The 23,104-nt window shown below is 33.6% G+C and overlaps 1 protein-coding gene across 4 annotated transcripts in view; it reads right to left on the bottom strand.

The window, feature by feature from the left end:
* The window catches only part of LOC105214770 (protein Teyrha-meyrha), a 39,866-nt gene extending 18,259 nt beyond the window's left edge, over positions 1-21,607 (bottom strand). For 2 of the 4 annotated variants that reach the window (XM_011188378.3, XM_054229386.1), the window contains exon 1: positions 20,567-21,606. In XM_011188378.3, coding sequence (XP_011186680.3) covers positions 20,567-20,683 — 117 coding nt within the window. In that variant the 5' untranslated portion in view covers positions 20,684-21,606. Of the gene's footprint in view, positions 1-77; positions 219-20,566 lie in introns of those variants that run through there. The other 2 variants (XM_054229384.1, XM_054229385.1) reach the window with 2 other exon arrangements.
* Between the last annotated feature and the right edge of the window lie 1,497 nt (positions 21,608-23,104).

Raw genomic sequence — 23,104 nt, 5'->3', positions numbered from 1 at the left:
AAGTAGTCTTGGTTTAGATATATGTACATATGTACATATGTTTGATTGTTAGACTTTTTTTTATGGAATATACATACTTTGGTTATACAAATATATATAGTTTAAGGATTGTAGTTTTTTTTCGTTTATAGCACACTCTTCATCCTTTTGTTACGGTCACTTTGGCGTGTAAATAAACTATCACATTTGATGCATCCGAAAATATGAAAATATTTACAATATTCGAGCAAAATATTTTTGTATGCATGACATAAAGTGTTGTTTATTGGCATTTCTGCTGTGCAGGGTAATGACACGTTAAGCTCGGGTCACTCTTGTCTTGTCTACGTCTCACAAAAAATTACGTTGCTAATATTGCGGCCAAGGATTTGTTGTGGGTCAGTTGGCGACCATTGGCGATTGCTTCAAGTGGAAACTTTATTACATTTGAATGGGTTGAGTTGAATTTTTTTTTATCATTTTATGAGCAAAATCAAATTGTCTAGAAAAGCTGTCAATGTGGCAAGGATAATACCGGGACTTTTAGAGGTTTTATAAATGTAAGCTTCGAAGAAGTTTGATTGTGTTTTGAATAAAAAGTGGTTTAGAAAGTAAAAATAACAAAAAAATAAACAAAAAAAAAAATAAAAAGAAAAAGAAATAATGAAAAAGAAATAAAGGAAAAATAAGAATAAAAAGAAAATAAATGAAAGAAAAAGTAATTCTACAAAATTCCTAATGTAAAGCCCAAACAACCTAATATGAAACTACATTAAGCCTCCCATCTACTCTAGTACTCCACTTTCAAGTGACAGAGCTGTTTCTTAAAGCAAAATTTTCTCATATAAATTTCCACTAAATTACACTTTACATATTCATTTGTCATGTAGTTTAAACAACAACAATGCAAATATTATAACAAATTTCACACATTTTCACAAAATATGTATGTTAATTTGGCAAAGGAAAAAATATTTGACAACTTTTAAAACTAAATCAACAAAGCTGTACACCCCACAGTCGGCACCCCTCACTGTCAACCAGGCCACACGCCGTACACTCGAGGGTGGGTTGAGTGACACACATGTTATGCTGCCGACGCTTCGATTTAGCATAAATGTCGTTATCCTGACTGCGTCATCAGCCTGACGGAGACTCGTAATCACACACACCCACACCCACATATGTATACACTCACATCACATGTGTGTCGTGTGCTTGCCACATATCATTTACACAAATGACGTGTGTAATACTCTTGTAACTCACTCCATTAGCCCTCGTAGGCGGTGGTTTTCGTAATTTATGTGTGTGTTGGATAAGTAGAAAATTTAAATAAACTCGTTCATTGACAAGATTTTTGAAAATTGCTAGACTAAATGTCGCGTAAATGCGCCGTAAATTATGCAAAGATTATTACATAGTTAAATGGCTGAAGGTTATTGGCAAATCCGCGACACATGACTGGTGTAATGCATTGAAAAAAATTTGCAATTTACAATATGTATGTATATGTACATGAATGCATGTATATATCTATTTTACAGCTACAAATCGCGGTTAATCGGTCTTTTTATAATCATAAGGCTATGGCTTATAAAAATATATTATAACTAACAGACTTCAAAATCCAATTTCATACAAATTTAGGCTTATACTCAAGAGCAATAAAGATTTGCCGAGAAAATTCGCATGGATTCAATACATAATTAAAAATCACTTATATGAAAGTCCACAAAATCCATTCCAAAGGTCCATTGATACAGTGCTAGAGCATAAGAGGACAGCAACTCGTTTCCAGCATAATGAAATAGGACGACGGGTGCAATTTCTTGGGAGCACATCCGCTCCGCAGATCCCAGCGATTCCGCTGTGAACCGTCACCCAGCCTAGTCTGATAGTGAAATAGCTTGACGCTATCGATAATGACTTAAGGCATTCCTTAACTAGCATTGAGCATACATTCAGCGAGCTCAGGCCCGTAATTGCCGCTCTGCTATCGTAGTGGATACTCACCTACCTGAAGGGGCTACACATCGGAGCAGTTCATCTACCGCTATCTTAATCGGAGACACCTCTACTTGAAAGAAACTATAGTTGTCAGGCAACCTGTAGCTGAGTATTATGAAAAGTTCTTTATAGAAAACTCCTCATCCAACCTTACCGCACTTTTCAATCCTTCCATGAAAATGCTAGCAGCGCCCCTCTACATGTCACTCGGGAGGTAATTAAATGTATTTAACACACTAATTTTATTCACTTCAAATGGAAATGGTATTTTTCAGTTCCACTGCCGTGATTAATAACACTTTTGGGAATCAAGTAAAGGGTAAATTTTTGACTTAAGTTAGTGGTGGTGGCAACAAGTTGTCATATTAAACGTGGCATATTTTAAATCTAATAACATCATAAAACACTGCCGATATGAACACACTGGTACTGACTATAAAATTTAAAAATTACAAATTTTTTTTGCTCGCAGAAAGTATAATTTTATTGGTTTTTTGGTATTAAATTAAAATGGTAAAAATTATAACATAGTTTTACATAAAAAAAAATACTATGAGAAATACATACATATACAAAAACCAAAAGTAATAATAAAATATCTATTAATCTCTCAAAATTAGTTAATTTTCCTTAACAAATATCCGTTCTCTCTTTTTTTATAATTTCTGAATTCAATTACGGCGCATTGCATCCCTACGGAGTTGTCTAAACTTTATTATACTATCGATGCATTTAATATCTATTGCGGTGCGAACCTCCCTCTTGGTGCAGCAAGTGCGAGAGGTTACACAATATGTGATATCCTCAACCTTTTTGGGATCCAACTGATCCTTAGAAGGACGATGACTTACAAAAAATGTTGGCATGGGCTTGTAACTACGTGCATATTTCACAAGGGCTTCTAACGGGAAAATCATGGAAAGTAAGCTGCGAGTGGCTTCGGACGGAGACTTGAATGAAATAGAGGTGAATTTTTCGGTTGGCACTTTTGTGCCATTCGGACCAATCACGATATAGAGTGGAACGGCATCATTAGGCGGTAATGATATTAGCCAAGGGATCGAAGATGCCTTCGGTGGCGAGGGAACACCAACACTCTGAGGAGTGTTCGTGCGAGTCCCGGCCTCAGTACTTGTACCGTGTGCAGCATTCGAGTTATTAGTTGTTTGAGGTTCTTCGCTACCATTTACCGCACGGGTCGAATTTGTATAACAGGAACGGCTTGTACTTGGTTCGACATTCAATTGATTAGCTGGGTTGGGCGATGCCATAGTGGCCAGCACCTGATACACCGCTGTAGAGCAGCCACTATCGATGGCGGCAATAAAATCACTCCACCAAGCTGTATTTTGGCTACTTCCCTGAGACGGATTCTTACTTTCCTCCAATATTTTCTGCGCTAATACATGGTTAGCTTTAAGCGCCATTTGAAGTTTCGGGTTGACTAGTTTAATCGTTTCGTTCGGTAGTTCGTAATACTTTACCAACCAACTGTTTATGAATGGTATTATTTCCTCTGGATTTCTTGCATTGGTGATCAAATCATTTTCGGCTTGGAGTTGAGCATCGGCAATTATCGGTAGCATTTCCATTTTTATTTCTTTTTTTTATATTTCGCACAATATATTTTTACTCTTTACTTTCGCACTTACGTCTGTCACCTGCGGATGTGAAGTTCACTGTGAGTATAGCTCGGTGAAGACATCAGATTTTATAGGTCTGTCGTTGAACGAAGCAAGCTCTGAGGTTAATTCACAGGTAACATGGATGAATGCGTAGTCGTTTATTCAATAGTAGGGTATAATAACAACAACAAAATAGTACATTTTAATCCCTTTTCTTTGTGCGTTCTTCAACTATTAGCCTTAGCGATACACCCATCATCAACACCACCTAACAATAGTTTTCAAACCCTTTACTGATATTCCTCAATATCTCTCTATATTAACAAGGGAGATTGACCTTGCGTAAAATACAATTAAGCTAACACACCTTTTGGATTGAAGTCTGAACAACGTCTGAGACGTGTTTTTGGTTCGTGCTCAATCTTACGTTGTAATAATTGCTAATATTCTTAAAACTAGGACTGTCATCTGCCTAAGGAAATAATTATCGTATTATTATTTTTTCATAGACTATATGGTAATGAAGAAGTTCTATGGCATATAAGATATACATATGTATATGTATAGATAATATCTAAAAACTTTATTTAAGAACTCTGAGAAATTTATATTTTTTTCGCTGAAGCAGAGCACGAAGTTTCTATTATTTTCATATTAATATAAACACTAAAATCATTAATTACACATAATCAATAAAACATAATAACATTATAGTCTGAGTATATGTAGATTGAAACCATAATTAAATTATAAGAGTTTTGGAAGTAATGACAGCAAAGTTTTGACACTGTAGGTTGAATTTGTGGAAACGTTGTTGAATTATTTTTTTAGCAGAAAAGTAGAGTGTAAGTTTTTCAACAGTTTTCTCATTAATATGATTTCACGTAAATATTATAATTTCCAATAGATTCTGTAATGCTGACATAATCCTTACAGCTAATAAAGTATCAATGGAAAGTACTTTTCAAAATCTCAATTTTATTTGAAATAAAATAAGAAAATTTTAAATACAATTTGACTAAATACATTTTATCTAAATTTTTCATTTAATTATACATTTGTATTTTATTTATCTATGTTATATTATTGCAAGGTAACAAAATAAAGTTAGTATTTAAATGTAATAAAAACGATGGAAACAAATATGACAAACATGATTTCGGACTCTAGATGCATTGTATTACTGCTTTGAAGAACTCTAAGAAAAATCTCATAATTTATTATTCTGCCCTTATATATTTATCTAATACTTTTTCCATCAATAAAATATTTAAAAGTTTTCTTTTAGACATGACAATGTTAATTTCAGAAATGTGTATGAAACCTATGAGATCAAGACGGAACATTGAGACAGATTATCAGATTATATAACTTCTTATCGGGAGAATAAGAAAAACACTGGATGAACTAGATTTCGAGATATAATCCTAATTTCCTTATGAAATAAGCAAGCAAACAAGGAAAAACGGCAAAATACAATGATACTTTTTTATTTAAAATTAGGTTTACAAAGTAGTTACGTCACAAAAATTTAAAAAAATGTAACTGGCGTTGCTACTTTCTGCTGGGAACTCTGATCTTTTGAGACGAAATCTCGGTCTCCAATCCCAAAACCATCAAAAATAAAATAAAAAAATTTAAAAAATAATAAAAAAGTTGCAAAAAAAAATTTAAAAATTTGGGGGGCCTTATACCAATTTCTACCGCATTATACTTTTCTTTTCTCTTCTTTTATTAATGGCAACACATATCGTTCTTGAACGCAACCAGCCTATTATAACTTTTCATAAGAGTATATAAATCACGCGACTAATCTTACAACTCGACATTAATGAGTAAACACAAAAAAGACTTGCACATACATACATATGAAGAAGGTAAAATTGCCATTATAAAATATGCATGTACGTACGCATGTGTGTGCCATTATAACATCTTAACTTTGCAAGATAACAGCGAACGCCTCGTGAACACATGTTTGTGGGAAAAGGTTAGGTAAACTTAGTCACATGCTCCAACTAAGTGCACACTCCCTTAGATTGTTGAAAGTGGCTTGTGAGACCTTAATGTCATTTTGCCTATACCTATTCTTATTCTCATTTAAAAGAAGTATTTCTTTAGTTCCTGCGGAAGTTGCAAGAAAACAATGGAAAATATTTACTTTTAGCCTACAAAAACTTAATGAAGTGCTGAGACTGGACTACTTGGCAAAGGCTTGAATAAAATCGCACGCGTGATATTATTTTTTAATTAACGTAAAATTTATTCAAGAAGCTCTCTTCGTGGTGAGTTTGAGTTCCCATTATTTATGGGGTTTTAAGTTAGTAAAGAGTAACTTACATAATATATTTGCATACATAAATATAAAAATATATATTTTTTATAATAATGAAAGGAGTTATATTGTAACTTTAGTTTAATTTACATTAAGCAAAAAAAATCTAAGGAACATCAAATTTTTATTAATTTAATACATTATTATTTACAATTATTTGACTCAATGTCATTAATATAGACTATATTTTTATACTCTCGCAACCTGTTGCACAGAGTATCATAGTTTTGTTCACATAACGGTTGTTTGTTTCACCAAGAAATATAAGAGTTAGATATGGGGTTATACATACATAAATGATCAGGATGACGAGTAGATTTGAAATCCGGATGTCTGTCCGTCCGTCTGTCCGTCTGTCCGTGCAAGCGATAACTTGAGTAAAAATTAAGATATCTTAATGAAACTTGGAACACATGTTCCTTGGCACCCTGAGGAGGTTGCTTTCGAAAATGGGCAAAATCGGTCCACTGCCACGCCCACAAAATGGAGGAAACCGAAAACCTATACAGTGTCATAACTAAGCCATAAATAAAGCTATGAAAATGAAATTTGGAACATAGGATCCCATTAGGGAGGGGCACATTTGGATGTAATTTTTTTGGAAAAGTGGGCGTGACCCCGCCCTCAAATAAGTTTTTTTGTATATAACTCGCAAACCAATAAAGCTATATAAGCCAAACTTTCTGCAGTCGTTTCTTTTAGCCACTTCTTAATACAGTCAAAAAATGAAAGACATCGGATAATAACCACGCCCACCTCCCATACAAAAGTTAGGTTGAAAATTACGAAAAGTGGGTTAACTCCCTAACGAAAAACGCCAGAAACACCAAATTTTACATAAGAAATTGCAGAAGAAAGCTGCACTGAGATTTTTTTACAAAATGGAAAATGGGCGTGGCGTCGCTCACTTATGGGTCAAAAACCATATCTCAAGAACTATTCGACCGATTTCAATGAAATTCGGTATATAACACTTTCTTGACACCCTGATGGGCGAAATCGGTTCACAACTACGTCTACTTCCCATATAACCCAATTTTGAATTCCATCTGATTCGTTCACTTTATAATGTATTCATAAGGAACCAATGAAGCTAGCGGAATAAAACTTTACACAAATACTGTATTTGAGCTGTGACATCACTTGTGGAAAAATTGTCAAAATCGGACCATGACTTTTCAAGGCCCCTGATATCAAACATGAAGAACTCAGTGCCTAAGGTTAATTTTTCACCGAAAATATAGGTAAATCCCTCAGATATTTTAATGTAATTCATTCCCTCTGAATTTTTTTCTTATAACAGTTTCTCTCTGTACCTGAAATGGTAAAAATCGGGTCATAACTTCCCCCAGATCCTATATACCTAATTATAAGTAATATTAAATTAAGTGATCGTATAGTCTTCGATACATTGAATCTTGGTGGTGAAAACGAGTGAAATCGGTTTAGGAATTACCTCAGTCCCCATATACTATTTATGATGATTTTCGTTATTCTATTGAACTTTATGCCGAATATATGGGTCGAATTGTGTTGTCTTTATAAAATTACATCAATAAATTGCGAGAGTATAAAATGTTCGGTTACACCCGAACTTAGCCCTTCCTTACTTGTTATTGTTGTAGTTTGATTCAAAATAATTTCAGAGTGATTAATTCATTTCGAAAATTCAAAATAATGTATTTATTTTTGTTGTTGTGGTATGCAAGTACAGTTGTTGAAAAATACTTAAGAACGATGAGTTGAGGATCATATATGCACATCTTTAATCGAGTTACTGTATTCACTGTCATCAAAATTCATTAATTTGGTTTTAACCTGTGAAGTATTTAAGTATAATATAGGGTGGCTGATGAAAGCCGCTACCAAAAAAAATATTAATTAAATATTTTTTTTTCTAATTAATGAATCTGGTTTTTTATTTTGCAGATTGACTTTTACATTTAACAAAAATGGATAACTGGGACACTGAAACAAGAATTTGGATTGTCCGCCGCTATCCGGAGTCCGTAGTTTCGGTTCAAAGAAGGTTCGGCAATCCTCCGAGCAGATGGACCATAATGAGACTTGTAAACAATTTTGCCGAGCATGGGACAGTCAATAGAAGACCTTACCATCGAAACCCCTTCAGTTCGAACGGAGGAAACAATCGCTGCTGTAGCTGCTGCCATACAAAAGAAAAAAAGGTAATATGCCGCACATGCATCAACGAGCAGGGGGGAACATTAAATTCCATTATTTTTATAACTAATTAAGCTATATTTAATAAAATTGAATGAGCAATGAAAAAAAAAATATTTGAGTTTCTTAATGTAGCGTAGCAAAATTCATCAGCCAGGAGCATTAATTTTTAGTAAGAAATTTTCTTAATTAACAATTCTGGTTTTGTACATAATTATATACATTTTATTCTCTTTGATACGCCAACTGATAAGTTATTATAAAATAAAGTGTATTAAATATTCCTGACTGCAACTTACTTTGTTTTATGGAATATGCACTCAACAAAGTACATTTTGATCCTACAGTCGAATGCGGAAGATAATTGATTAGTGATTTGGAGATTTAAACAAGCATACTACGGCTTGCAAAAAAAAGACTTTTGAAAAAATTTCGGTAACTTTTTATGTACTGGGAGTCGTTGAGAGAAGACTTAAGTCCATTATACCATTTTCGAAGCGACTTAAAAATGCACTTACGCAAAGTATTATAAATGGATAGATCAATTGTTTCAAAATTCACGATAGATATTTTGCTACACTAAAATACGTTAGAAAATACAGTTTTCTGTATTTCAGTTACTATTTCAAAATGTTTTCAAACCAAAAAAGCAATTTATGATTTTGAAAATGCATGTCACAAAACGAATATATTGACCCATGTCTGGCAGTGGGAATTTCTTCAGTGAAATTAGGCATACATATGTATTTATATTGAACAAAAGAAGTCGAAATAAAGTACTACAATTTATCGCCAAACAAACTAAAGATTCATTTGATTGAATGATTTGGAAGTCAAAAAAAGTTCGGAACTTTGCATACACCTGCAAATACATTCATATATGGGCATCATGTTAGTTTCACAGTTGCACAACATAGTTGACTTGTTCCACAATTTCTTTCTGCCACACTTCAGTCACCCCCGTGATTTATTAATTCGCTGATTAATTGCGTAATTCTACAATAAATCGCCAATTAATTACTGCGCGGCTTGTCAATGAGTGTCGCGCTCTGGCCGGCAGCATTTTTCCGGGCACTCATTTCGAAATACTCTCAAGTTTGTATGCAAGCATGCAAAAGTCATTTATCTATTTGCTAACAATAAACAAGTGGTAATATGGACATTTACCGCTATGTATTCCACTCATAATTCACCATGCAAAGCATGGACGCAGGTGTTCGCCGTCGACATCTCACCACCTTAGAACAACAACCGCTCAACACATTGTTGTTTACGATAAATTTTTATTTTATTACACGAACATGAGCACGAACATTGCTTTGATTTACAACGATAAACACTGATTTTGCATGGATAACCCACCAACCACCCCGCGGGCATTTCTTGTTTGTTGTTTGCTTATGTAAAAAATACTGGCATACTACTAGCCGCGCTCCGCCTGGTGTGTATAATCAGCTAGCTACTTTTCTTTGTGTATTTTAATATTAGGCATTAAAGTGATTTGTGCACATCCATTGAAATGAAAACCAACCCCTGATCAGCGCATATTATCTCTTATAACTCTGCCCACTCTGCGCTCTGGTGCGGCGGCTATGAGGACTACAATTGATACTTGCGTGGGTCAGCTGCGTGTATGCTGGTAGGGGTGTTGGTGTTGTTGTTTATGGAGATGCTCCGACTTCAGCTGGTTGAAGTTGGAATTTGCATAAGACTTTGTTTGCTTTTTACACTCAACTTGTCGCTTTATCATAATCTGTTGTAAGACTTTGCTTCAACAAACCAACAAAAAATCCTTTATTTGCATTGCATTAAAGGAATTAAAGGGCTTCCCCAAAAAAAACGAGATATTTGAATTTTTAATAAATAATACAATGAATGTACACCAACTTTAGTTTTTTGCATTATCTTCATAACATTTACATAATGTATTAAAGAATTAAGGCACAAAGTATTATAGTTTTTTCAGTATCACTCGAAAATATTAATTTTTTCCGATATACAGACCAGGTTCCATATTAAATAGTTAGAACATTTAATGGCAAGTATGATCATACTGTTCTCACTTGTAAATATGTATTTAATATATATGGTATGGTCATCAATTATATTGTAACTTAAATCGGTATAGTAAGAAAATATATGTTTGTTAAAATTTTGAAGCCCCTGGCTAAGAAGAAGTGTTTATTTACTTCCCGAATCAGATTTTTTCTTTTGAGTATGTAAATTTACTATGCAATTAAAATAATATATGAGTTTTTATTTGAGGTTTATATTAAGTAAATTACAGTATTATATATTTTTGCCACTTTTACAAAAGGTTTCAAAGCATAAAAATTGTACTAAGCAAACAATAACTCTGAAAATTTCCATAAAGCTTGAAACAGAGTTTAACTTCAATCATTCAAAATCAAAAATTTCGGGCTATATTCCACCGCGCTCGGCTTAAATGTGATATAAGAGTTTCATACTAATTTAGGGTTGCTAAAATCGCAAATGATAGTAAAAAATTCTTAACACGTAAGATTTTTGTTTTAACCTTGTTCTCTATCATCTCAACGTCCCTGAGGTTAGTTAGTTGTAATTTCGGTTGACAAAAGAAAACACGTGTTTTAGTTTTGAGCTTTTTATGTCAACAGTATCAAAATGTCTGAGGTATAGAAACGGGGTTTAAACCTAATTCGCAGAAGAGGACAACTACTAAAATGAGAAAATATTTTGGCTGTGCTGTTGGCTTTAAGGATCGGGAGGGGGCTCCTACTTGTGTTGTCAACTTGTGCAGCAAATCTAAGTAACTGGTTACATGGTAAACGATCTATACTTTTTGCGGTTTCAATGATTTGGCGAGAACTATCTAACCATTTCAACGACTTCTACTTTTTTGACAAAAGTGCCTGGGGTTTCAAGGAAAAACAAGCATTATATTGAATCTCCAGAGATTCCTTCCTCACGGATAGGGTTTCCTAGGTCAAGCTTCCTCAGAAAATTGGGAAGAAGATTTGGGATATTATGATGAAGGAGACCTGAGGAGTGCAGAAAAAACGGACGGTAAGTAAGAGACCTTCACTTGTCCTAGGGATAATCTGAGCTATTGGTTTCTAAACTACAACAGTGGAATTGGCTTCATCAAATAAAATATGTACGTGAAATATCGTCCTTAAAATCGTAATTAGCGCACCTCAAATACTTCCACAGATCTCTTAGCATATCAATAGCAAATTTTTTCTACAGATTTGTTGAGTAGTGTTACCTTCTCAACGAAATATGGTTAAAAGTTACTCCACCCTAATGTGCACATATTTTAGAGATTTTCTAGGATAACATACAAACAAACATTCTGATTTCTAAATTTATGTAATTGTTATTTATGTATTTAGAAATAAAAGAGTACATCCATTTACAAACATACCGTATGAGTATGTATGCACACTTGAAAGCAGATTTTGTGCAAAAATTTCCGCAACAGCTTGTCAATACACTTACATTAGCTACAATAACAATAACCACTTGTAACCTTAACAATAAAACTTCTGTTGGACATATAATTGCGGTCATAATTTACAGCGAAACAATGCACCGATAGTGAGCCGAGTACCAATTACCTTCTAATAAAATCATTTGTTAAATACGCGCGTGACTCTATGCAGTGGAAAGCAATTGTACTAAGCATTTACTTGCATATATGTACATATACTAGGTACCTTTGTAGCATATTAGACGTTGTAGGTGTGCTTGCATGTAGAAATGTGTCCTGTAGGAAAAATCTCCAACTGACCCAAAAATAATTATTCTTCCCAGTGGTTAATTTTCTCTAAATTTGGACTAAAAAATATATATCGGGTGAGAATTGTACGTAACCGAAATTAACATTATCCTCCAAGTTTCCTCAATAGTTGTGAGGACACGTGAAATTATAAAATCTGTCTAAAGAGCATGTTATATACATATTTTATTTTGTTTAATTTTATTGTCCGATTTGCGCAGCAGAAAGTATTGAACTAAAGGAAAGCACTGAAGAAAGGCATATCCATATTGATATTATACATAAGCTGTCATCGATTGGCTAACTGCTATAGACAAGCCAATCGAACAAACTTTCCAAATTTCCATACAAACTCCATGCTCTCATTTACATTTACGTCAATACTTCGAGAATTTAATGGTGTATGCTTTGCTTTTTAAATAATCCGAGAAAAAGAAATTAGAAAAACAGTGGAGCTTCTCTAACTCGAATCACTGTAATCCACAAAACTTCGAGTTATAGAATTTTTCATTAAAAAATAAAATTTTTTAAAAAGCTTTAAAATATAGATTTATACACTGTTTTTATTTATTTACTACGATAAAAGTTTTATGTACATATGTACGTTAAAACATGTATTCTGTAACTTTGTTGGTTGCACTTTGCTATTGTTTGGTCTGTATCCCGACGATTTATGAAATCTATAAGTGTAATATAATATTTTTTGTTCGCTTCCATACGAATATAGGGACATATTTAATATTCTGCGTCGATAGTAAAATTTTATTTTTTGTATTATGCCCTGGTCGAAAAGTTCAATTTATGGAAGGAAATTTCTATGAAATTTGACTTCTATTGCCAATTCAAAAGTTCGAGTTATGGAAATCTTCGAGTTATAGAAGTTCGAATTATGGAAGTTCCACTGCAGTTAAATATTGATCTGGATGGTCAGACAATACCAGTTATTTTTGACATCAGATATCCAGGAACTCTTTGACGTATTTCAAGCAACTTGGTACGATATCAAATCATTTAAGCCCCTTGGTTGGTGATCAACTGCAAGTTAAGTTAATATATAATATATCTGAAATTTCATTCTGGAACATTCTTCCAAAGTCTTATTCTTGTGCATAATTTTAAAATTGTCTTACCCTTGATTGGTAATTAATTTGTGGACTGACTAATTAAAAAACCATAAAAAATCATTTTAGCAGAAAACTCCAATATATACAATTATTGTAATAATAAGTATGCACTTATGCTCTTACAAATGTTGTATGTGCGTAAAAAAATAATAATCAGTCTTAAGAACAATTTAATTGGTAACATAAACAAAATAACGCAAAAACACTACAACAAACAGCATTCATCTAAAATATTACTGCTGTACGCCAAATGCAGCTAATACGAGTAGCAAGTGGCAGCAGCGTGGTCAGCGGCCACTCCGCACTTCTCCCTCCCGTATAAACGCAGTAGTAAAGTAAACGTGTCCCCAACACTTAACACACAACACCAACACAAGCGGCGGCTGCAATGCACGCCAGTTAGTCAGTTGGCTGAGTTAAGTTATTACAATGAATTATTGCATTAATTTGAGCCACTGCCGTGGAATGTGGAAAACGCTGCTCTGGAATCCGAATGTACATACACATACATACATATGCACATATGTGGTTGTAAGCAAAAGGTGCGCGCTAACGCAAATGCTTATGTGCACAGCAAGGCAATTATTTCATACATAGTTGTACGTATGTATGTGTGTGTGAGCTTGCAAGTGCGCAAAAATCCTCTAAATATTACTTATTCCATATTTTTTGCGAAGCGGTCGTAGTTGCGTTATTAAATTAAAATAAAAGCTATTGCGCAAAATATTTCATATGTGAGTGCGGCGGACGGGGTATATGTATGTATGTAGGTGTACAGCGCGAACCGTAGGCATCATAATTTTTGGCGTATACCCCCTGTTGCGGTGACGACGGCAAAAATGTCATGCGAGCTCACATATTTCGTGCTAGAAAGGTAAATCACAAATATTTACAACTTTCATTTAATTTGGCAAATTTTTGTGGCTGTGCTGGTGTTGCCACATAGTATGTTGTATGTGAAAGAACACCCAGCACTAGCGTATGTTCTAACGTAGCTCTAACTTGGTGGCATTGCGAAATTGTTGCGCAAAGGGATGATGATTTTCTTATACAAGTTGTTGTTATACAGTTGTTGTTGTTGCTTTAACCTTAGTGTAATTGTATGTTGCATATGAGAATTGATGACGACATTATGCTCGCGTCACCATTAAGTCATTTGACATTTTTAATATGTTGCACGGCTAGTAATAACCAAACCCTCACATCCCCTTGCCTTGCTTTGTGCCTGTTTGCGGTGTAAGTTGCGGTTCAACAAACGGTCGGAGACTATTCGTTACACTTTGGCCATTATTAATTTTTATTATTTCGACTTACAAATGAATAAATCAATTTATACCAAAGCAAATATTTTCTGTGCATGCGTGTGGATTGTTTACTTGCTTTAGAAAAATTATTATTGCTTAGCAGCGGTGAAATGTAAGTGGGAGTATGTATATGAGAAAACAAATATGCATACTTCATGCTAAAGGTTTGGCCGAGTTTCTTCTTCGAGTCTTTTGATATTAGCCGATAAATGGTGTGTTCTAAGATATTTAAGTGCTCTCCAAAATACTGATGATTTTTTTGATGTTCCTTTGTTGTCAGCTACTTTATTGCCCCATGTCCTAAATTTTGCTGGAATTATTGAGTAATAGTAACACGGTCAATAAGATCTCTGAACTATAAAGTAGGCGTCCCGTGACTTTATTCGAGGAAATCTTTCATCTGAAGTTTATGAAGGAAGCAAGTCGGATTATAACGATATTCTTTCACTTACATTGGTTATGAAAAAAAACTCAAAAGAAGAAGATGGGAGAATTTTCTGCAATATTTCCGATGAAATTGAAAAGAAATACAATAATTGAAAAAGAATAACAATAAGCGAAGATGTGGAACTTATGGTTATCGAGTGAGGGATCTGGAGGCCAGACTTAAAGATTCTTTTGCTCTGGGGAACTACGTTACTGTTGGCAACTACAAAATTGAAGAAATGAAAGACTTTCTTTATATTGTAACCAGTATAAAAAATACCCACAATCTAAGTCTGGATATTAAGCGCAAAATAACTCCTGCCAACAGGTGCTATTTTGGGATAGGTAGGCAATTGAGAAGCAAATTCCACTTTCGATGATTTCAAGATTTCCGTACGGCGCTCAAATATATATCACGAACCGAGATCCGTAAGGTCTATGGAGACGACCACATGGGCAATGAGAATTGATGAAGATGAAACCATGAACTGTGTGAACTTTATGGTGACACGGATATAGTTAAGAGCTTACAAATGCAATTAATGCGTTGTTTAGGGTATATTGTACACACGGAAGACGATGCTCTAGCAATTCGAGACTATGGACAACGGAAGCAATGGAAACAGATCAAAGAGGCAACTGGCGAAGTTTTGTGTACTCTGCCTATACCGACCAACGGTTGTAGTACCAAAGAAGAAGAAAAGTTTATTAGACATACTCTCCCAGATGTATAAAATTTTTTAAATTAGTTCACATGATATCGAAGTTGGTCATTTGATAAAGACGGTTAGTTACTTAAAATTTCATGGAACTTTTCACAAAAGGAATTATGTTATGCCATAAATGAGCCTTTGCCAAGCCGATTTTACGTATTTTTTGATTATGCGCCATAAAGTAAAAGTGTCTGTTGAATTATTGAGAATATAGTTTTAAATAAAAAGTCTGAAATAAAATTATAAACCTTTTTTATTATTTGTACATTTCGGCAAGTTTATTTTTTTTCAAAACAGTTAATTTTTTTACTCCTCCGCTTTGTTGCATATTTTCTATAAATTCATGTGAAACGATCATAAAACGTCGAATTGAGTTGAGTAGCATGCGCCTGGGACGTTGCAAGTACAGTAGTTTATTTGCCCCAATAAATCACCACACCCATTCAATGAGCGCTTCGACTCGCACGCTTCTATATTGAATGTATTAAAACGCCTTAGTATTCAAGTTCGACGAAAGATTTAAAAAACTAAAACAATGCACTTCTTAAAAGAACACACAAAAAAATAAAAACAATTTAGTTGGTAGCACTTTACTTATACTGGTGAGTTGAGGCTAATACATAAGCTGACAACGCTGCACAGTGGTTTAGTTTGAACAAGTCGATGTTAAAATTTTAATTATTTAAACTAGTGTGCAACTCTCCTATAATATTACTATTAAATTTGTTAGTTGACACCAAACTTGGGTAAAAACCTGTAAGGTTAAAATCTTACTGGATGATAGCTGTAGAAGCTGTATGGAGGAGGACGAGGTGGGATCATCTCATCACTTTTTTCTGGAATGTCCCGCCTTTATGAGATCAAGAATAGCATCTCGGATCTCACTTTTTCGAACAACCGAACGTAAGAGTGGATATAAAAGTGAAAAATATCTGCAGAATTGTAGTAGGTGCAGGGTGCTTTGTCGAATCCTAATACATAGTAAAGCAGGGATCCTGGCTTCTCAATGGACTTGTTTCCCTTATGGGAACAGCCTTACAACCTACATACCTACCTAGGTTAATGTTGTCTATCGACGCACCTATGTTTTTGGGGCCGTTACATTGAATTCACAGCGGTAAAAATATTAATTCTCGATTATTTTTTTTTTGTGAAATCTAAAAATGCGATTTCATGAATAAAAATCTCCTATGTTTATAATGGTTTTATTGGTAAAATATTGATTTGCATACACGGTTGTGCTTAAATTACTTCGGTTGAATTATAAATATCAAAAATATTTAATTTTAGTCAAGCATTAGAAAAATATTGAAAGAACGTAATTTTCGATTCTTGATTTTCGCCAAATTATTCTAAGTGGTTTTAAATATTCAACAAAACCTATTTTAAATTAAATTTTGGATCCAAAACGGAGTTTATTGGATTAATTAAATTTGAGAACGCATCAAATAAAAAGTTTTGTAAATGAAAAACTAATTTTGTAATGTAAAGTTTTGGAATCCTGACGAAAATTCCCACTAACAACTTCAAAATTTAAAGCAAATGTAAAAGATAAAATTCCTTCTTGAATTTTAGCCTCTCAAAGAGTATTGGATTAATTAAATTTGAGAACGCATCAAATAAAAAGTTTTGTAAATGAAAAACTAATTTTGTAATGTAAAGTTTTAGAATCCTGACGAAAATTCCCACTAACAACTTCAAAATTTAAAGCAAATGTAAAAGGTAAAATTCCTTCTTGAATTTTAGCCTCTCAAAGGAAATTTCAGTAATGAAAGCTCCAAAATTCACTTTTAAAGCAAAATATTCAAAACTAATTTTATCAGCTGATTCGCACGCATCACACCACTGTACGTTTGTTGTCACTGTCGCAAAGACAGTTGTTATGTGCTGTTGCCACTACTGTTGACGCTGCGGCTGCTCCACATCGCGCCGCTCTGTATTTGTGACCCATTGTGTGCAGATTTGCCTGACGATTTATGATTGCTGCAATGCCAATGCTGCTTACCAAACTCTGACTATTCATTACTGTTGTTGTTGTTATTATTGTTGTTGCCAGCTACTGGTTGTCCTCCGAACAGCAGTTATGCTAAGAAGGTGCGATAGGTGCTCACTTGGAACGCAACTCCACTCAAGGCAGTTGAGGCTTGTTTGTCGTCTTCTTGTGCACTGTGCACCGTTTGTCGGTTAGTCTGTCATTGTAAACATGAGCGATGATTTTGACGCTGATGCTACAAATGATGAAAAATATTCGCTTTGATCACGGTTGGCCGCTGTGTTGTTGGCCGCCGCCGCCGATATTTGGTGTATTGACACGAATGTCAGAATGCTAAGAAAATGAGTAGTGCGACAGCTTTAGCTCTGCGGAGTTGAGTTCGCCTCCAACCGGGTGAAGTTATGTTAAACATGCGAACAATATGTCCAGTATCGCAAAGATATCTTCAGACAAGACGGCCGCTTTAGAGTTGTTGCAAGCACTTGAGTTAGACCTTTATTGACGGATCAGTGCGGGTGTTACGTAAACATTCTTTGCACATTTCGAAATAAATATGAATAAGTTGAGAATTTGGCTCACCACTTATTTTAAAGTAGTTATTCTTCTGCTTAGTCTTCTGTGACTACTTTCAAGGGACCTCAATAGAATTTGTGCCAAATGTTGCCACATGTGTGCAATTACATTAATTAATAATAATTTAACAGTTCTTGTTGGCTGTCTTGCGCTTAACGTCAACCAGTTTGCCACCACTTTTCGCCATATTTAGTGTAACTGTTTAATTTCCTTTGGAAATTCTTGTTACTAGTAAGTGTTCGCTTGAGAAAAGAGTCACATGCAGTTGCCAGTCAATCGATCAGTAAATATGTGCTCGTGTGTAATTATGTTCGGTTGCTTGTTTGAATGATCCATCAGCGATCAATTTGCACGAATTGCAGCTGTCGTTAACTGGCATTTGCCATAATTTATGTTCAACTCAACATTTGCGAGAGAGAATTATTTGTTGTTAGCGCGTTCGTAGTTGCCAATTGAAGCGTTGTTTTTATGTAGCGAGGTACGAGTATATAATATATATATATATATAGTATATATAAGTTTATATCTTTGAATCTTTATTTAATCAACTTAACTTCACTTAGTATTTTTATTCTTTTAAATTTTAATTTGTTTATTATTTATTGAAAAATTTGTCGTTTGGGGAACCAACTCTTCAAAAATCAATTTACGAAGCTTAATTTGCCTATAAGTGGACACATTACATCTGATAGGAAGAAAAATAATTATCTAAAATTCAAAGTCGAATGAATATTAAATATTGCTCAACTAATTTTATTTGTGATCCAGTTAGGCTCATGAAAATATTAAATATTTAAATTAATGTAAAATTATTTTTTCCATATTTGTTCGGACTAAAAATATATTAAAGTTAAATGCTTTATTTATCTTTTTGTATTTCCTTATATTATTTATAGATGGTATCTATAGACCAAAATTTAAGAAGTGGACAATCGAACAAATAACTGGTACAAATTATATAGAATGGTATAAGTAAATGGAAAATGAAGTATCACTGAAATGAGTTTTTCAAAATTAAATTCACTATGATAAATAATCACTTTAATCGATTTTTTTGGAACCGAGTGTACTATTTTATGCCATATTTTATATGAGTTTTCAAATTATTCACCGGATAGTCATATACCGTGAGGCCTTATCCTTGAGTTTAAACTTGGAAATTGGCTACACAATTCTAAATCGTTGTAAGCGCTGGATCATATCCTCAAAATTGAAAGTGGAATCTTTCGGATTAGAAATATTATTTAAAGGGTGTTTTTAGCCAGCTGGCTTTCAAGAAGAAATGAACGCATATAATTTAATGTTAATGGTCAAAAATTTAGCTTCATTAAACATATAAGAGAGTTTGTCTTTTCGATCACTTTGTACAGCAAATTGCAGTAAGTCACCAAAAAACGTTGTTCCGAAGTAAGCTTCTTCATTATGAAATGACAAACTAAAGTGAGTATAAATTAAGTAATAGCTGTCAAAAAGAAGAAACAATTATTGTCACATTTAAAACCAGACATCTGAAAAAAACATCCACTTAACATAGGAAATAATCTTTGCAATTTTGTGAGTGGTTAAAGAATAAGTCCCATACAATACAGTTTTCGCAGAATGTAGCATTAAATTTCTTCGCCGACTAAAAAAATAAGATTTGAGTATTTTTAAGTAGTTTACAATACAAACATTTACTGGTGATGAGAGTCATTTAATACGGAATATTTCAATTTAAGTTTCAATTGAAGTTTAACAAATCTTGTATTAAATCAAAAATACTATTCCGATAAAAAAGGTCACAAACTTGAATTAGAAAATTCTGAAATAGGAGAATGATGATTGAGTGATCAAGCTTGAATCTTGTTTTGAGAGTTTATTATTTATGTTAGACTATGGTAGTCAATTTTCTATGGATTATATAAAACACAAAAAAGTCAGAGAACTTAAATTATGTCTTCTTTGACAGAAAGTGGTACCCGAACGACTAATGATTCGTTAAAATTAGATTATTGTAGATAAGTGCTTTTCTTAGGTAAGGTTGTTGTGATGCCATATAAAGAGTGTTTTGATTCTTCTTATAAACATTTTTTCCTCCGTAAGTTTTAATCAACCTGGAGAATTCATCAAGTTTAAGTAAATTTTTATTCGAACATTTTTTAATCAGCAATAAACGCGAAGTAATGAAATTGCATATCAGAAATGCCGTTAAACTTTACTTTGATTACAAAACTCAAATTTAAATGATATCAAATTTTAAATTTTCATTTTAATCACTTTTAATTTGAAAGAAATCATTAAAATTTAGTTACAATTTATGTGAGTCTAGTCTAAATGAGCTTTGTTGATAATACTAAAATTATTTCTTCATAATATTACATTTTTGTAATCATCATTTTATGATTGTTTTCCTTTTCTTTAAATAAATATTAATATATTTTTACAATTTTTAGGACTATTTATAATCTGTTTAGTTCATATATTCCATAAAATCGTGAATTGATTTCTATTTAATAATTCACATTTTGTGTTTTTTATTAAAATTTTTCTGTACATGCACTTACTCTAGGTGGGAAAGGCCGTTGGCCCCTCAAAGCCTCATGCAAACCGGAGGCAGCCTCCGAAAGTACGACTAAAGCTTGTGACGGCAAATGGCTGCTACCAAAAGCGTTGCTTTCCATACTACACGCCTATAGGCGTCGGCAAACGCTCGCACCGAACAAAGCAAACAACTGTTGTTATTAATTTATTATAAAATGACACTATTGCACTTATTGTTTGCACTCTTTTGAAAGTGTAATTGATTTTTAGATTGATCAAATATTTAGATTTTTTATTTATAATAATAATTAATTATTTAGTGAATTCAAATCACGGTACTGATAATGTTCAACAGTATGCACATTTTACTAATTTATTGTTACACAATGAAACATACATTTGTTTGATGTTTAAATTGCTATACCAAATGCAAGTTGGTAATTGGCATCAACACATTTATTTACTTAATTATAATTTCACTAATTTATTAATTAATATCTACATTTATTTTTTTATTTTGTGTTATTATTGCAATTAATTTAATTAATTTTTTAAATATTTTTGTTTATTTTTTATTGGCACAATCATAGAATTCGCGTGTATTATGTTAATTGGAAGCGCTCACGAACGAACTGTCGCCGTAGGTGTCTGCTGGTTGACGTTTAGTTTGGCGACGTGCATGAATTTAATTACTACTGAACAACTGCTGCTGCCACTAAACACTGCATCGAACTTACTGCAGCGCAGTTAATTAATTTCATTTTATGTATTTTTTTTTCTTTAGTTACCATATATGCCAGAGTACATACACATGTGTAACTAGGTATTTATGTATATGTAATTATGTGTGTGTATGCATTTATGACAAACTTTTTTTGTACACCCCACCTATCACATACATTTATTAGCTATTTACTTAACGTTTCTTTAATTTCTACTTGTTTTTGTGCACTCAATACGTTTTCACCGTCCGCACGTACTCGTCTTGTATACTCCGTATGTTGGCGACACCCGCGTTAACGCGATTTCTGCGCTAAACTGAATTGCCGCAAAACACTTGCGGCCACAAAAGCACAGTCAAACCTGTTTCAAATCCTTACTACATTGTTATTGTTGCTGTTGCTGTGTTAGCTGGTTATGTGGCCGGGGCCATACTTGCGCACTGCGCCCATTTACAAATCGCATAAGCCAAGCGAATGCAGGGGTGTTCGGCTACGCCTCTTTAGCGCAGCGGGGAAATGAACGTTTCTGATTGGCTGTTGGACTGCTAGGCTATTGGAGTGCTGGTGTGTGTGTGTGTGCATGTGTGCCTAAGTGACGGCAGTGAGGCCAGTTGGTTATATGGACTCGCTCACACTCGTTGTGCTTTCACTTCAGGCACACACATACACACATATAAGTAAGTATTATATCCCTATACATTTGTATATACAAATAAATATATACACATTGTGTGCCTATCAGTTTTATAGCGCATGGTTGACCTTATTTTGTGGGTGTGTGTGCGTGTGCTTATTCATGTGTACTAGATTGCAGCTCCGTCAGGCACCAGTTGGGTTCCCATATGTTTCGCTTCATTTACTTTTCATGATTTTACGAGCATTGTATGCGAGACTTTTGTTTGTTTACTTCTTATTATTGTTGTTGTTGTATTAGTTGCCTTCAAATGTTGTTTTTGTTGTTCTGCAGTTCCTGTTGCTGTTGTAATTCAGTGAAGCGTGCACACATATGTATGTGAAATTGCCCTCTTTCACCCCCAAATTTGGCAATTTGCATTTAATGTTTACACTGACTGTCAGTTGTTTCTTCAAAATGTTTGTTTGTCGGTTTGCCGTGATGTATCTACATGTGTCCATATGTCAATTTGCACGTCTGTTTATCTACTTAAGTGTGCTTGGTTCGAGAGATATTGAACTTTTGTTCTGACTGTGTGTTCAACTCATTTATTCAGCTGTCTAGCGTTTGTCCTACGAATACTTAATTACTTTTGAGCAGAGTGAATAGAGAAAAATCTTTTTAATTCATTGTAGGAATGATCATATAATGCAATTTACTTCAGAAATCCTATTTTGAGGAACTAGAGAAGACAGAATCGACAAAATGTATAGATAGTTCGAATTATCTTCTATCGTAATTGAATAATTTGAGTGATTACTGGTCATTTCCTTGGGGTTATAGTTGGTCAAAATATATTCACAGTTTTTTTAAGCGGTCAAAGTGAAATGTTCTAAAAAAAAACTTAATGTTTCGTAAAATACTGAACCAATTTATGAAATAATATGGTACTTTTTTGACTGTGGTTAAGCGACCTTTCTTATGCATATTTATATAAATATTTCAGAAAAAAACACTTAAATAAATAAAATATATATTTGAATTAGAAGAAAAATGCATTTAAAAAAGTAGAAGTAAAATTTCAAAAATTGTGCCAGTAATTTTTTAAATACATATATATTTTTTAAATTTATTTTCAAATTCCAAATTTTGGACCTTTATAACATGTGTCAGCTTGAGAGAAAAATTTTTTACAACACTGAACATTATAGATTTTATACGTATTT

This window comes from Zeugodacus cucurbitae, chromosome 4 (assembly GCF_028554725.1).
Source record: "Zeugodacus cucurbitae isolate PBARC_wt_2022May chromosome 4, idZeuCucr1.2, whole genome shotgun sequence".
Classification (NCBI taxonomy): Eukaryota; Metazoa; Arthropoda; class Insecta; order Diptera; family Tephritidae; genus Zeugodacus; species Zeugodacus cucurbitae.
This window is presented reverse-complemented; position numbering and strand designations above follow the sequence as displayed.